The 14,062-nt window shown below is 31.5% G+C and overlaps 1 protein-coding gene across 4 annotated transcripts in view; it reads right to left on the minus strand.

The window, feature by feature from the left end:
• The window catches only part of LOC100876889 (dystrophin, isoforms A/C/F/G/H), a 758,772-nt gene that overhangs the window by 346,531 nt on the left and 398,179 nt on the right, over positions 1-14,062 (minus strand). For 3 of the 4 annotated variants that reach the window (XM_076535871.1, XM_076535870.1, XM_076535872.1), the window contains one exon: positions 11,960-12,004. The exons of the other annotated variant lie outside the window; for it this stretch is intronic. In XM_076535871.1, the coding sequence (XP_076391986.1) occupies positions 11,960-12,004 (45 nt within the window). The remainder of the gene's footprint in view (positions 1-11,959; positions 12,005-14,062) is intronic. 4 annotated transcript variants of the gene reach the window in all.

The raw sequence follows: 14,062 nt of genomic DNA on the forward strand, positions 1-14,062 counted from the left end.
AGCACTATAGTAGTATAGTAGTATAGTAGTGTAGTAGTGTAGTAGTGTAGTAGTGTTGTAGTAGAGTAGTAGAGTAGTAGAGTAGTATAGTCGTATATCAGTGTAGCAGTGTCGCAGTATAGCAGTATAGCAGTATAGCAGTATAGTAGTATAGTAGTATAGTGGTATAGTGGTATAGTAGTATAGTAGTATAGTAGTATAGTAGTATAGTAGTATAGTAGTATAGTAGTATAGTAGTATAGTAGTATAGTGGCACAGGGACATAGTGGTATAGTGGTATAGCAGTATAGTACTACAGTAGTATAGTAGTATGCATAATATGGTAGTATGGTAGTATGCTGGTATAGTAGTATAGTAGTATAGTTTTCTGGTAGTACAACGGTATAGTGAAAATTAATGGAGTAACACTAATATAGTAAAATATTAGTATACTAGTATAGTAAAGTAGATTATGCTACTAGTGCAGTGTGACAACATACTGACAATGGAATTGCACGATAACTTAGTTTGCACTTCACTGTATGTTAAGATTAATGGTATAGCGTAGTAGTACAGTGCAGTACTATAATAACCGTATAGTATAGTATAACGGTACAATAATACACTCAAATACTGATATAGCAATGTAATGAAATAATAGTATAGTATCGCAATTGTATATAAAAATTTGAGAAATCAAAGTTCACTTGTATAATAAAATAATCAAATTGCAGCCTAGTAAAAGAGTGAAATAGAATAATAAAATGGTACCATATCTAAACACTGAAATAATAGAATAGCAGCAGAATATGAAAAAAGTGTAACACTAAAACAATAAAACACTATAATTGCGAAAAAGTAAAATAAACAAATACAACAGAATTCCCTCAAATGTTCCCACAGTTAAAACAAGAAAATAAATTTATAAAGTTCCACGTAAAATATACCAGGCAACTAAAAATCGGTCAAATTTTCCAATAACTTCTTAAATTCGCTTCGGTTCCGTTTCATCAAATGAGGCATAAAAAACGCAGATCACTGGTCCATCGAGAGAAAGCGATTGAAAGTCCGAAAGAATTGAATGAAATCGTAGCGTGAAAAGAAAGAGGCGTCACTAGCGTCGATTTTCCAAACTTTTTCCCGCGTTTCCGGCGAACAACGAGACTTCGGTCGAACGATTTCGGTGGCGTGACGGCGTGGTGCACACAGAGCGCCACAACGAGTTCGCGTTCTGAAATATCGTGCGCTGTAAATCACCGATCGTTCGACCGTACCGCGATTGCATTATAAAATGCAGGTAAATTAATTTCGATAGAGGAAAACCGAGGAACGGAGTTGGCCATCGGCAGCGACGATTGATCTACGCACACGTGTATCGGTTCGTTCGGCAGCCACCCACAGAAACTGAAATTTATGACTAAAGCGAGACACTTGTCCGTTGCGAACGATATTTAATGGGTAGAATCGCAGGAAACTGTGACGTGCAGGGTAGGTTTCATTAAATTTCATGCGAAAGCAGTCTCGAAGCTACTCGTGGTTGTTTTTCAATTTTGTAACGAAACATCGTGCGAAGGTATCTCGCTCATTCCGCACCGTTGGTAACTCATCATTTTTATAGCTTTGCAGTTTTGTATGCAATGAACGTTATTTACGTTACGTAATTAGACTGATCAAGTTTTAATGGAATATTTTTGTTAATCGGCCGGTTATTTGGAGTGTAGTTCGATACGCCGAAAGAAAGTTAATTATAGGATTTAGCTAGTGATGAGAAATATTAATTCAAGTGTTTCTAGACTCTCACATCGCCAAATTTTTATAATGCAAATATTTAAATTTGAAAATGGGTTCTTAAATTTTTAAACTTTCAATCTTTAGAATCACTGTACGTAAAATTAATAAGTTTCCTATATTTCCATTCATCTAAATACCGAAATTTCCGTTTTTCTAAATACCAAATTTATTCGATTAAAAAATTGTTATCTCTCTAAATACGAAATTTCATATTTCCAAATTTCCATATTTCTTAATGCAAAAATTCCCTAGATTCTGAATTATGAAATTCCCTCTATATTCAATTTCCCCAGTATTCCCAAATCTCTGTATTTAAAAAAAAAAATTCCCTAGATTCTGAATTACGAAATTTCCTCTATACTGAATTTCCCCAGTATTCCCAAATCTCTATATTTTTTAATAAAAAAATTACCTAGATTCTGAATTACGAAATTTCCTCTATACTCAATTTTCCCTGAATTCCAAATTTCTATATTTTTTAGTACAAAAATTCCCTAAATTCTGAATTACGAAATTTCCTCTATATTCAATTTCCCCAGTATTCCCAAATCTCTAAATTTTTTAATAAAAAAATTTCCTGGATTCCGAATTACAAAATTCCCTAGACCTCCAAATCTCTATATTTTTTAATAAAAAAAATGTCCCAGATTCTGAATCACGAAATTCCCTAGACCTCCAAAATTCCTATATTGGGCATCGATACGGCTGTTTTGGGGCGAGAGAACTGATGTAGCAATCGTATGAATTGAATGTGAAAAATGTTATTATAAATTTTGTTATAAATAAAGGTATTCATTCGTTATTGTAATTTCACCCATGTGTTTTGGATTAAATCCTGACATTAATTAAACAGTTAAATCCTATTATTTTTCGTTTGTCTCTTACAATAATGTTATAGCCGTAAAAGTAAAATTTTTGTACGTGATCCGAATTCAACGAACAGATATCATAATAATAGGTGTTAAGAAGAATAAACAAGAAAACGCATTATGCGAGCAAGACAGAGGCGTTAAAAATAGGGGAATCAAAGAAGCAGAGTAAACGAATGATCGCGGCGCGTTACAGAGTTAGCCGGTTTCCCGCGGAGCGTATTAAAGGATGATATCCCGTCTAACTCTGTTCGCAGCCGCATAAACCCGAAATTACGAGCAGCTTCGCTTTGCAGTGCAAACGTTGCGGGACTGCGGAAGTTCGCAAGAGCGAGACCAATTAGAATCTCGTAATTCCTGCCCCTGTAACAAACATTAATTCGAGGCTCGCGTGGAAAACGACGATCCGTGGCCAGTTTTATCGTCAACCGTGCACACGCTTCGTTCCGATGATACGGTGTCATCCGTGAAAAATCATACCGATCATTGTCCGAGCAAACGTGCTGGCTCCACTCGGGACACGAGTGGTTTGTTAACTGCACGTCGATTACCAGAAAGATTGCGGCCCTCGAGAAGCCACGGTCAGAAGTGCCCAATTAAAATTCTGTAATTTCAATAAAGCATCACTCGCCGATGGGAATTCATCGCGGAATGTTGGCTCGCTCTGCTCCGACACGAGTTTTTCGAGAGCTAACTTTTCTGCGTGGAAATACACGTTGTTTCATTCGGGATAGACTGAGAGAAAAGAAGTTGGAAATTTGAATTGAGGATAATTGTAGCTCTGTGCTGTGAGTTTACAGAGTTGTCCTGCAATTGTTTCTGATTGCAGGATATAAAGATATTCTGATTGAAAGTGTTGATATTTTTTTACCTGTGAGGAGTGTTTTTTTTTGGTTTTTATTATGTAATAATTAGGTAAGTAAATTATACAAGAAGTGCACAACTGCAGCAATTCGAAAACATAGAACTACGAAAATTCAGAAAGCTTAAAAATTCAAACTTCAGAAAAATGTATAAATCTCCAGATTCAAAAATTCAAAATTTCGAGAACTGACAATTCAATATTCCGAAAAATCAAACATTTGAAAAATCAAAAACTTGCGATCATAAAAATAGAAAAATTAAAAACCTATCAAATTCACGTATGTGTACGCTATCCAAACATTGCACCCTAGATTATGAACGACTAAAATGAATTAGCAGCTTTGATAAGCTATCACCACATCGGAAGATGTAGAAGAACGCGTTTCCTTGATTGCTCAATTACTTCAAGCTTCCTTCATCAAGAAAATGAAAGAAAAATAAGCTTCTCACGTTTCAAGCAGACTCGCAAAAAGCTCGATGATCCAGCATTTCATCCGAGGCAAACCAATAATAGTTCGCCCTGTTTGCTGGATTCCGCCATTATCCAACACCGTAGGATCTCTGCCGTTTCATCTTCGATTTATCCGTCTAATTTTGCGAATTAATGACCACCGTCGACGCTGAGAACGACGAATTATATTGTTCGAGTGGTCCTACACGATCGATCTCTACTTCATCGACATCTCGATTCTCATCGAGGTTGAAGTCACTGAATCAGCCAATTATGCTCTGTGTTACTTTTCCACGCGGATTCACGGGCCTCGGTGATTCATTATGAAAATTACGCATCATTTCTTCGATTTACTTATTCAGGTTATTTGCATAATTTCTGGGAAAATTTTATTTTTTTACGAGAGCTAATTTTGGGGAATCAGGGGTAGATGTAACTGAGTTTCACTGACACTTAAGTAGATTTTTTAATTGGACAGTTTTCGCTGTTTTTGTATGAATCCAAAAATTAGAAAACTTGATAAACTTGCAAATGAAAAGTCCAAAAATTAGAAAACTTGGCAAACTGGCAAATAAAAAATTAGAAAATTAGAAATCTTAACAATCTTGTAAATAAAAAATCCAAAAGTTAGAAAACTTGACAAACTTGCAAATGAAAAGTCCAAAAATTAGAAAACTTAACAAACTTGCAAATGAAAAGTCCAAAAATTAGAAAACTTGGCAAACTGGCAAATAAAAAATTAGAAAATTAGAAATCTTAACAATCTTGTAAATAAAAAATCCAAAAGTTAGAAAACTTGACAAACTTGCAAATGAAAAGTCCCAAAATTAGAAAACTTGGCAAACTTGCAAACAAAAAATTCAAAAATTAGAAAACTTGACAATCTTGCAAATAAAAAATCCAAAAATTAGAAAACTTGACAAACTTGCAAATGAAAAGTCCCAAAATTAGAAAACTTGGCAAACTGGCAAATAAAAAATTAGAAAATTAGAAATCTTAACAATCTTGTAAATAAAAAATCCAAAAATTAGAAAACTTGACAAACTTGCAAATGAAAAGTCCAAAAATTAGAAAACTTGGCAAACTTGCAAACAAAAATTAGAAAACTTGACAATCTTGCAAATAAAAAATCCAAAACTTAGAAAACTTGGCAAACTTGCAAATAAAAAATCCGAAAATAAGAAAACTTAACAAACTTGCAAATACAAAATCTCAAAATTAAAAGACTCGATAAATTTGAATTACTAACCTAATTATCCTTCCATGAATGGATTTATATTTACGTATTTTAAAAATAACTAGGAATTTGGAGTGCAGAAATTAAAAAGTACCATGCTTGCCTTCTACGAAGTAATAAACAATTAAACTAATATAATCTTTAATTTACTTTATTAACAATTCCTCAGTGAAAACTGTACAAAGATAGAAAGTTAATTTTATATCTGTCGATAAAATGAGAACGAAAATGCAGTTGTCCAGTTTCCAGGTTACGAAGTTCCAACCCCTTGATCCAATCGCAAAGGAAACCAGGACTGCCTAATATCGATTTGTCCCATTATCTTGGTACGATACAAAATACCAAGAATAGCATTTAGCAACAACGATCAATTTTCTCTATGATATTGATGCATGATATTATTCCATAATCTCGATGTTGCAATTGTAGCAGTAACAATAGCAGTAAATTTGAAGACACAATAGAATTTAACATTCTCTGATGACAGATATAAAAATTACAAAATGGCAGTAATAGTATAGCAATTAGTATGTTTATTATAGTACATCGATTTGAAGTTTGAGGTTCAATGAAAATGACTACATGAACGTTCTTTGTGACTACATAAATATTTAAAGGTTTTATAAATATTCGTTATGTAAATTACTTCTTTGTTGAGGCAAGCACTAAATTTTCTTTTGAAATCATAGATCTTCAAGGTTAAGTATAAAATTTCACAGAAGAGTTTATTTAAAATCTAGGACATGTTACTGTTATATGCACAATTGTGCTAATTCTTCGTTAAATTTCTTTTTCACAGTCTTAAAGCATCAAGATTAATTTACAACATTTATAATAAAACAATTTATCTGAGCATAAGAGCTTAACAATTTGTCTGAAACATAAAGCGCTCGTTTCTATCATTTATACAAATTAACTCTTCAATGAAATAAACATCCTTCCAAAAATCTTTGATCTATAAGATAAATCTACATAAAAAATTTCTAGTAAAATATAAATATAAATTATTCGCACAATTGAAATAAATTCATCCCTAAACTCATTTAATAAATCAACTCTTCATCACAAGAAGCTGTAAAGTTAATTTTGTAAGTATTTCACAAAATCAATTTATTAAACCTAAATAAAGCAGATTATTCAAAAAGACGGAGCTTTAATATCCTTTATAGGATATGAGACTTGGTTAACTTGCAGCGAATGTTGACGCAGCAATAACGGGCAAGAAAATGGCCGTTCAACAAACGGATTCTGGCACAGGTACTTGAGACGGTCGTCAAAATACTTTATTAGGAGTTTTATCTGTTCCACGACCGCAATGGATGAAAGTTATCGTCGTAGTTACGACGAGAAATAATTTCGGATAGACGTAAACCGAGCAATTCCAGCGGTCGAACAAGCGTTCGCAATTAAAACGCTCTCCTAGATTTAATCGTTCCAAGCCATTTACGGGCTAATCTGCTACGGACATAGTATCAACGATCAAACATTTTTTTAACGCAACGATATCACGCTTCTAACCATCTACACCGCAATTACTTTCTTAATTCTTTTAATTGTAATAGACGTTACTGATTATAGATTTTTATTGCTATTTCAATGATTATCTGTAATTTTGGATTGTTTTCATTTTGTTAACGGGTGTTTGTTAGAAATTCTTTTCTTTTTATTAATTATTAGTGATTTCATGCTGTTAATGTTAATAAAGAGGGGGGTAAATAGGTGTATCGTTAATTTCTAATCAAAGTATTTATTTTTCAAATTTTCGTATTATTAAATTTAAAGATTATCCAATTATCAAATCTTTTAAATTTTAAATCTTCTAATGGAAGAATTCGTAAATCCGTAGGATCTTCTTATTACCGAGCTCAGAAATCCATAGATTTCAAAGTTTCCAATTTCTATAATCTCTAAATTTCCTAATATCCAATTTCTAAAATCTGAAATACTATAATTTACAAATTTTTTAATTTTCAAGTTTCCTAATTTTCAATTTTTAAAATTTGAATTACTATAATTTTCAAATCTTTCAATTTTGATATTTCTTAATTTTGAAATCTCTAAATCCCTAGATTTCTTAATTTCCAAATTCGAAATTATGAAACTTTCGAACTCTTACATTATCAAATTTACAAATTCCCAAATTCTCAAGTCCACAAGTTTCTAAATTCCGAAATTCTATAATTAACAAATCCTAAATCCCTAGAATTCGAAATTGCAAAATTCCGAAATCCCTAAATTTCCAAGCTGCAAAATTCTAAACTCCCAAATTATTAAATTTTCGAACTCTTACATCTCCAAATTCACAAATTCCCAAATTAACAAACTCACAAGTTTCTAAGCTCCGAAATTTTTTGATTTAAAAATCCTAAATCCCTAGATTTCCAAATTTCAAAGTCCCTAAATCCCTAGATTTCCTAATTTCCAAAATCTACAATGAGAAATTATGAAATTTACAAACTCCTAAATTCTCAGATTCATAAATTCCCAAATTCGCAAATACATTAGTTTCTAAATTGCGAAATTCTATAATTTTAAAATCCCTGAATCCCAAAATTCTCAAATTTTCTAATTTCTATATCCCTAGATTCATAAGTTCCCAAATTCTCTAACCTACAAGTTTCGAAATTCCAAAATTCTGTACTTCGTAAACTATTAAATCTCTAGATTACGAATTTCCCAACTTCCAAAATCTCCAAATTTCTAAATCCCAAAATTACATACTTTTCAAATTCCGAAATTCCTAGATTTCTACGTTCTCAAATTCCCAACGCCACAACATTCCAAAATATTCTGTGACTTCCACATTTCTAAACCCTTCCACTTTTAAATCTCCAAACTCTATATGTCTCAAATTCTCAAACCCCCAAATTTTTAAATTATTACTTTTCGAAATTCCATAATTCCCCAATCTTCTGATTTTTAAATCTCAAAATTCTGTAATATCCAAATTTTGAAACCCCTAAACTCCTAAACACCATAATTCTCTAATTTCCAACTTTCTAAATCCCCAAATTTCCAAGTCCCTAATTCATAAATCAAAACTCTCTACCGAAAACGCAAGCTAAGAAATTTGTAACATGACTGAGACCATAAATGCTGTCAGACACTCTGATAAGAAAGATATTACATACAAGAGGCGGTATTCAGTTTCATTCAACAAATTCCAACGAAATGAGCATTCCTTTAAAATGTTTCGCGATTTAATGGACAAATTTCGCTTACGATGGAAGAAATTCCTTCCTCTGCTTTTCTCTTTTCGTTCGTTAAATTAGCCTCGTCGAGGTATCGCAGGAAGCGACTATACCAAAAAAAATAATCGTCCATCCATTCGCTAACTATGTTATATTTTTTTCTGTTCAAAGCAGGCCGCGAACAACTGGACTCTGATTCAGGTATTCAAGCTGCTTGTTCCTGGAATTATTTCAAGCATTTCGTCGGTTCGTTCATGAAAGAGCCGGTTCGTTCTCTGAAAAATTATTTTCAATCCTTTAAACGCTTCCCATTTGTAAGCATACTGAAGGCGATTTAATATTTTCGTATTATTTTCCCCGTACGCTTCGACGCTTTTCGCTAAAAGTGTGCCTTTAGGCCATTACCGTACACTTTTTTTAAGTATATGGACATTTAAATTTTTTGTTTTTTTTCGTGGTATTTAAATGTGTGGAGTATGGCAATTTTGGACGTGGTGATTTAAAATGCGCTAAGGCAATTTCTAGGTTAACCCTTTTTCAGCGTGTGTCAGACATCGCACTATTATTTGTTATAATAACAGAACCAATCAAGAAAATTAAGATTACCAATATTATCAATATCATTAATACTATTAATATTATCAATGTTCAGAGGTATTTATATTACAAGTTCTATCAATATTATCAATGTTATCAATACAATTAATGTGATCAATATAATCAATGACATCAATGTTATCAATATTGTCAATGTTATCAATGTTATCAATGTTATCAATATAATGAATGTTATCAATATTATCAATACAATCAATGTTATCAATGATATCAATGTTGTCAATGTTACCAATATTATCAATACAATCAATGTTATCAATATAATCAATGTTATCAATGATATCAATGTTGTCAATGTTATCAATATTATCAATATTATCAATACAATCAATGTTATCAATGATATCAATGTTGTCAATGTTACCAATATTATCAATACAATCAATGTTATCAATATAATCAATGTTATCAATGATATCAATGTTATCAATATTAGCAATACAACCAATGTTATCAATGTTATCGATGTTATCAATATTATCAATATTATCGGTATTCTATTCAGCGACCTCTAACTACATAAATTATAATTATATCTATACTGAAAATTCGCATGTACTAAAAATATGAGGGAAGTTTACCATATTTAAACTGCAAGTGCGTCACTAGCATAGCTTGTCACTATAACGCAAGGGGTTAATTGTTAAAAAATTCGAGAATGAGTATAGTGACTAGCAGACAGAAAAATTTGAGAATATAGAAATTTGAGGATTTGTAGATTTGAAGTATTAAATATTTAAGAATTTAACGATTTCACAATTTAGGAGAATTTGAAAATTTTCTAATTCAGAGATTTTTCAATTTCGTGTGTAAATTTCAAGATAAAATAGTGTTTAAATTCGGAAATATAATAGAAAGACAAATAAGTATGTAAACATATAAACATAATATTAAAAGTTACTCGTACGTTTATACCATTATTAATTAACTATCTAGTATTATAATTTACATTAATATTAAATTCTCGAATCTGTCAAAGCGTTCACAATTCACATTAAAATAATAACTGTAATAATTATGCAACAATAATAACAATAATATTCAACAATATTATGTTTAACAATAAAAGGTTCCTGCAGCAACAACCAAGGTACGAAAACAACGATCACAAAGTGCGAACAAGAAGAATTGAAATTGAACATCAGATCGATCAAAGGATTTATAAGACGCTTCTCACGCGACTGGCCTACATATCGTTCGCCCTTAATATTTTATCGACGACATTCCGGATTCCAGGGTAGAAAACACTAAGTGGGATGGGACGTGCATTGTCGTCATGAAGTGGCAAGACGGTGTGGGTGGATAGCAAGGGTGAATCGCAAGGGCAGCACAGCAAAAAGGAACGAAAAGGGAATGAAGGGAAGGCAGAGGTGTTTGAAAGGTGCGATATCTCGTCGGATGTTCGAGTACCATCGACCCTTCGCCAAAAGGTGATATGACACGCCGGCTAGACTGTATTTAACAATCAACCCTCATCGCCGTGTAACTCGAAACAAGATTACTTTATATCTTTTCCTTGAACCTTTGATTATCAATTGGATCACTGAAAGTCTGATCATTTCGGTATAAATTCTAGCTTTTACAGAAATTATTCGGTACGCTGATATGAATTTGATCATTTGAATTCAAATTCTAATTTGAATCTGATCATTTACGAAGTCATTCAAATACTGATATGAACCTGATCACTTATGAATACGTTCAAATTATGGTTTGAACCTGATCATTTATGAATGTGTTCGAATTCTAAGCTGAATCTGATCATTTACGAATTCATTCAAATACTGATATGAACCTGATCACTTATGAATACGTTCAAATTATGGTTTGAACCTGATCATTTATGAATGTGTTCGAATTCTAAGCTGAATCTGATCATTTACGAATTCATTCAAATTCTGATATGAACCTGATCACTTATGAATACGTTCGAATTATGGTTTGAACCTGATCATTTCTGAATGTGTTCGAATTCTAAGCTGAATCTGATCATTTACGAATTCATTCAAATTCTGATATGAACCTGATCACTTATGAATACATCCAAATTATGGTTTGAACCTGATCATTTATGAATACGTTCAAATTCTAAGCTGAATGTGATCATTTATGAATTCGTTCAGATACTAATTTGAATTGGTTTCGAAATGCATTTATATTCTAATTTAAATTTGAGCATATGAACATAGATATTCTGTTTTGAGTCAAATATGTACATCCAAATTCTGAACCTGTTTTCTGTCTGGTCACATTACTAGGTTCTTTATATTTGTTAAAATAACGATGAGCCATGTCATTTTCCATAGTGATCAAGTTAAAGTGGAATATATGAAAGATGTCTCATCTTAACTTAATCAAAACAAGAAAAACTTGCATCTGTACATGAAAATCATTTTATAGTTATCTACATCTATCTGTCAAATTTTAATCGTATTCTATAATGATCAACTTAAAGTATAATGTATGGTACCCGCCTTATTTAGAAATTGAATTTCAATAAACAAAACTTGCGACTGTATCAAAACTATTTTATATCAGTCAGTTCATCTGTAAACTTTTAATCAAAATTTTAAACTGTAAAATTTTAAATATGATGCATGGTAGACATCTTATTTAAAAATTTAATCAGAGTAAACAAAACTTTCGACTGTACATGAAAACCACTTTATAGTTACTAAGTTTGGTAACGTTCTACAATAATGAACTAAAGCACACATGTGCAGACGCATTTGTGAATTACAGAGAAACACGACACGTGACAGTTGTAATAAAAAAGAGCTGCGAATGGTAGAACGAAAAAATAGACTAAATGTTGGATCAACGATAGAAACGCTAAAGTTCCATTCAATTTGATTCGAGTGTTGCTCACGCTTTAAGAACTTCTCTTCGCTTGAAAGGGTCAGAATGGGCAGAGGCTCGTTAGATTAACTACGCTGCATCATTGTAAAAATGGACTTACCGGTATCTTAGCTGGTAAAAGGGGGATGAATCCTGGTCTACGTACCTGTAACAAAAATAAAAGGAAATTAGCGATGAAACGTTTAATACAACCAGTATATACTAGAAATTTATTATATAAGTATTAATTGAAAATATCGGTGCTTCCAAGGTACCGTGGAAATATTCATAAAACAATCGAAATTCCTCAAATATTTGTACGTAACGTTGAAAATACTAGCTTCAGAATTTTAAAGACTGGAATTTCATACATTTTACACAGCGAAATTTCGTTTATGCGGACAATGGAGAGGCATAAAACGGAAAATTCAAACTATGAATTCCAAAACAATGAAAATTTAATCAACATCTCGTTTCAAGGATAAATCTTGTCTCTCTAACTCTCTGAATTAACTTTTTTATATTCTTTTTTAGTTACACACTGTTTTTATATTTCCTTTGAATTGCATACTGTTTTTATATTTTTTTCAAGCTACATTCTACATTTTTTTTAAATTACATTCTATAATTTTATATTTTTTTTAAGTTCTTTATAAATTATTTTATAAAGATTTCTCTTTTTATGTTCTTTATAAATTACATGATGTTTAATCAAATAGCTACTTATATTGCATAGAAACAGAAAATTAAAGCAAAAAAACGAAGAAGTCATTCATTTGACAGAGTTATGGATAATCTTGTCACTAACGATTTTATTCATAGTCAATTCCGAACATCATTTTGATGAAATTAAAAAAAAATTGAAAAGAAGTTATTTCTTTCAAAAACCTTTTACAGATTTATAGATGTAAAAAAGCAGTCTAACTTTTATTGCAAACATTTTTTAATATCTTCCATCGTTTATGATTTATAAGCATACGAACCAACTGAGATAAAGGGGTTAATTTTTCCCTTAAGATAAAAAACGAGCAATTACGATTATATTCTAATGAACAATCGTGTCAAGTTTCATTAAAATCGTGCAATCACCGGGATCACCTTGCGAGGTATAACTTTTTCACAATCGTCCATCGTATTAATCAAAGTCCCTAATCCAAACTACAAATGAGAACCGTTGATCGTTGTTTCGCTAAGTGGACGTGATCCACAGTGAACAGTTCCGGCGCACACAACACGTCATTGCCCCGTTGTTTAATGGTCGTTGGATCCGGTTGCAATAATAATGCCTACGGGTTCACTAACCTAACGATTCGTCTCCTAACCCGGCCAGGTAGACGGATTAAAGGCGAACTAACACGAGTCTCAGACTCGACTGCCCAAAAACATTTGCGTTCACAGCATCGTCACATTTCCATTACAAATCTTGCGATTACTGGCAGTATTGTAAATTATCTCACATTCATTTTGTATATGTACAAAGGAGTAACCAGTTTGTAAATAAAAATGTAAATCGTTGCTGGAATAATTTCATTATTTTATATATGAAATAATATGATTATTTGCAAATTCAGATCTGTATTAAAATGTGTATCTATAGTGGAACATTTTATGATATTTAATAACAGTAAATATATGTCATTTTGTAAATGTATATTTTGATGCTTGAAGTATCTGATACTGCAAATTTATCTTGATTTGCTATATTAATTATAATGTAATTTTAATGATCTTTGCCTTGAGAGAAAGTATTCTAGCAAGAACAATAGTAAATTACAACAGTAACAAAATTAAGAATTTTTAGTCTCTGGATATTTAGATTGCTATAGCTAATACTGATTAAAGGTGTAGCTCATACTGCTTTTAGGTGTAGTATAATATCTAATTCTACTGATAAAACGTTTGAAATGTTAAATTAATAACTAAATTTGTAACCCTTACTTTCTTCTATGGAATTATTTATCAAAATTCAACAAGTAAGACTTTTGGATTATTTTCCATTATAATTGCTACATGAGTGTATTATAGTATTAAAAATTGATTAACTGAAACAATAAAAATATTAAATTCCAATGTACTTAATTTCATTAAAATTCAGTTTATCATTAATTTTATCAATGCTCATCATTCGAAATTTAATATTCATGTTGGATGATTTACTTAATCTTTACGACTAAATTCACGCAGAAATTTTTCGAAAAGGATTAAGTAATACGTAACAGTAGAT

Source organism: Megachile rotundata, chromosome 9, assembly GCF_050947335.1.
Source record: "Megachile rotundata isolate GNS110a chromosome 9, iyMegRotu1, whole genome shotgun sequence".
Classification (NCBI taxonomy): Eukaryota; Metazoa; Arthropoda; class Insecta; order Hymenoptera; family Megachilidae; genus Megachile; species Megachile rotundata.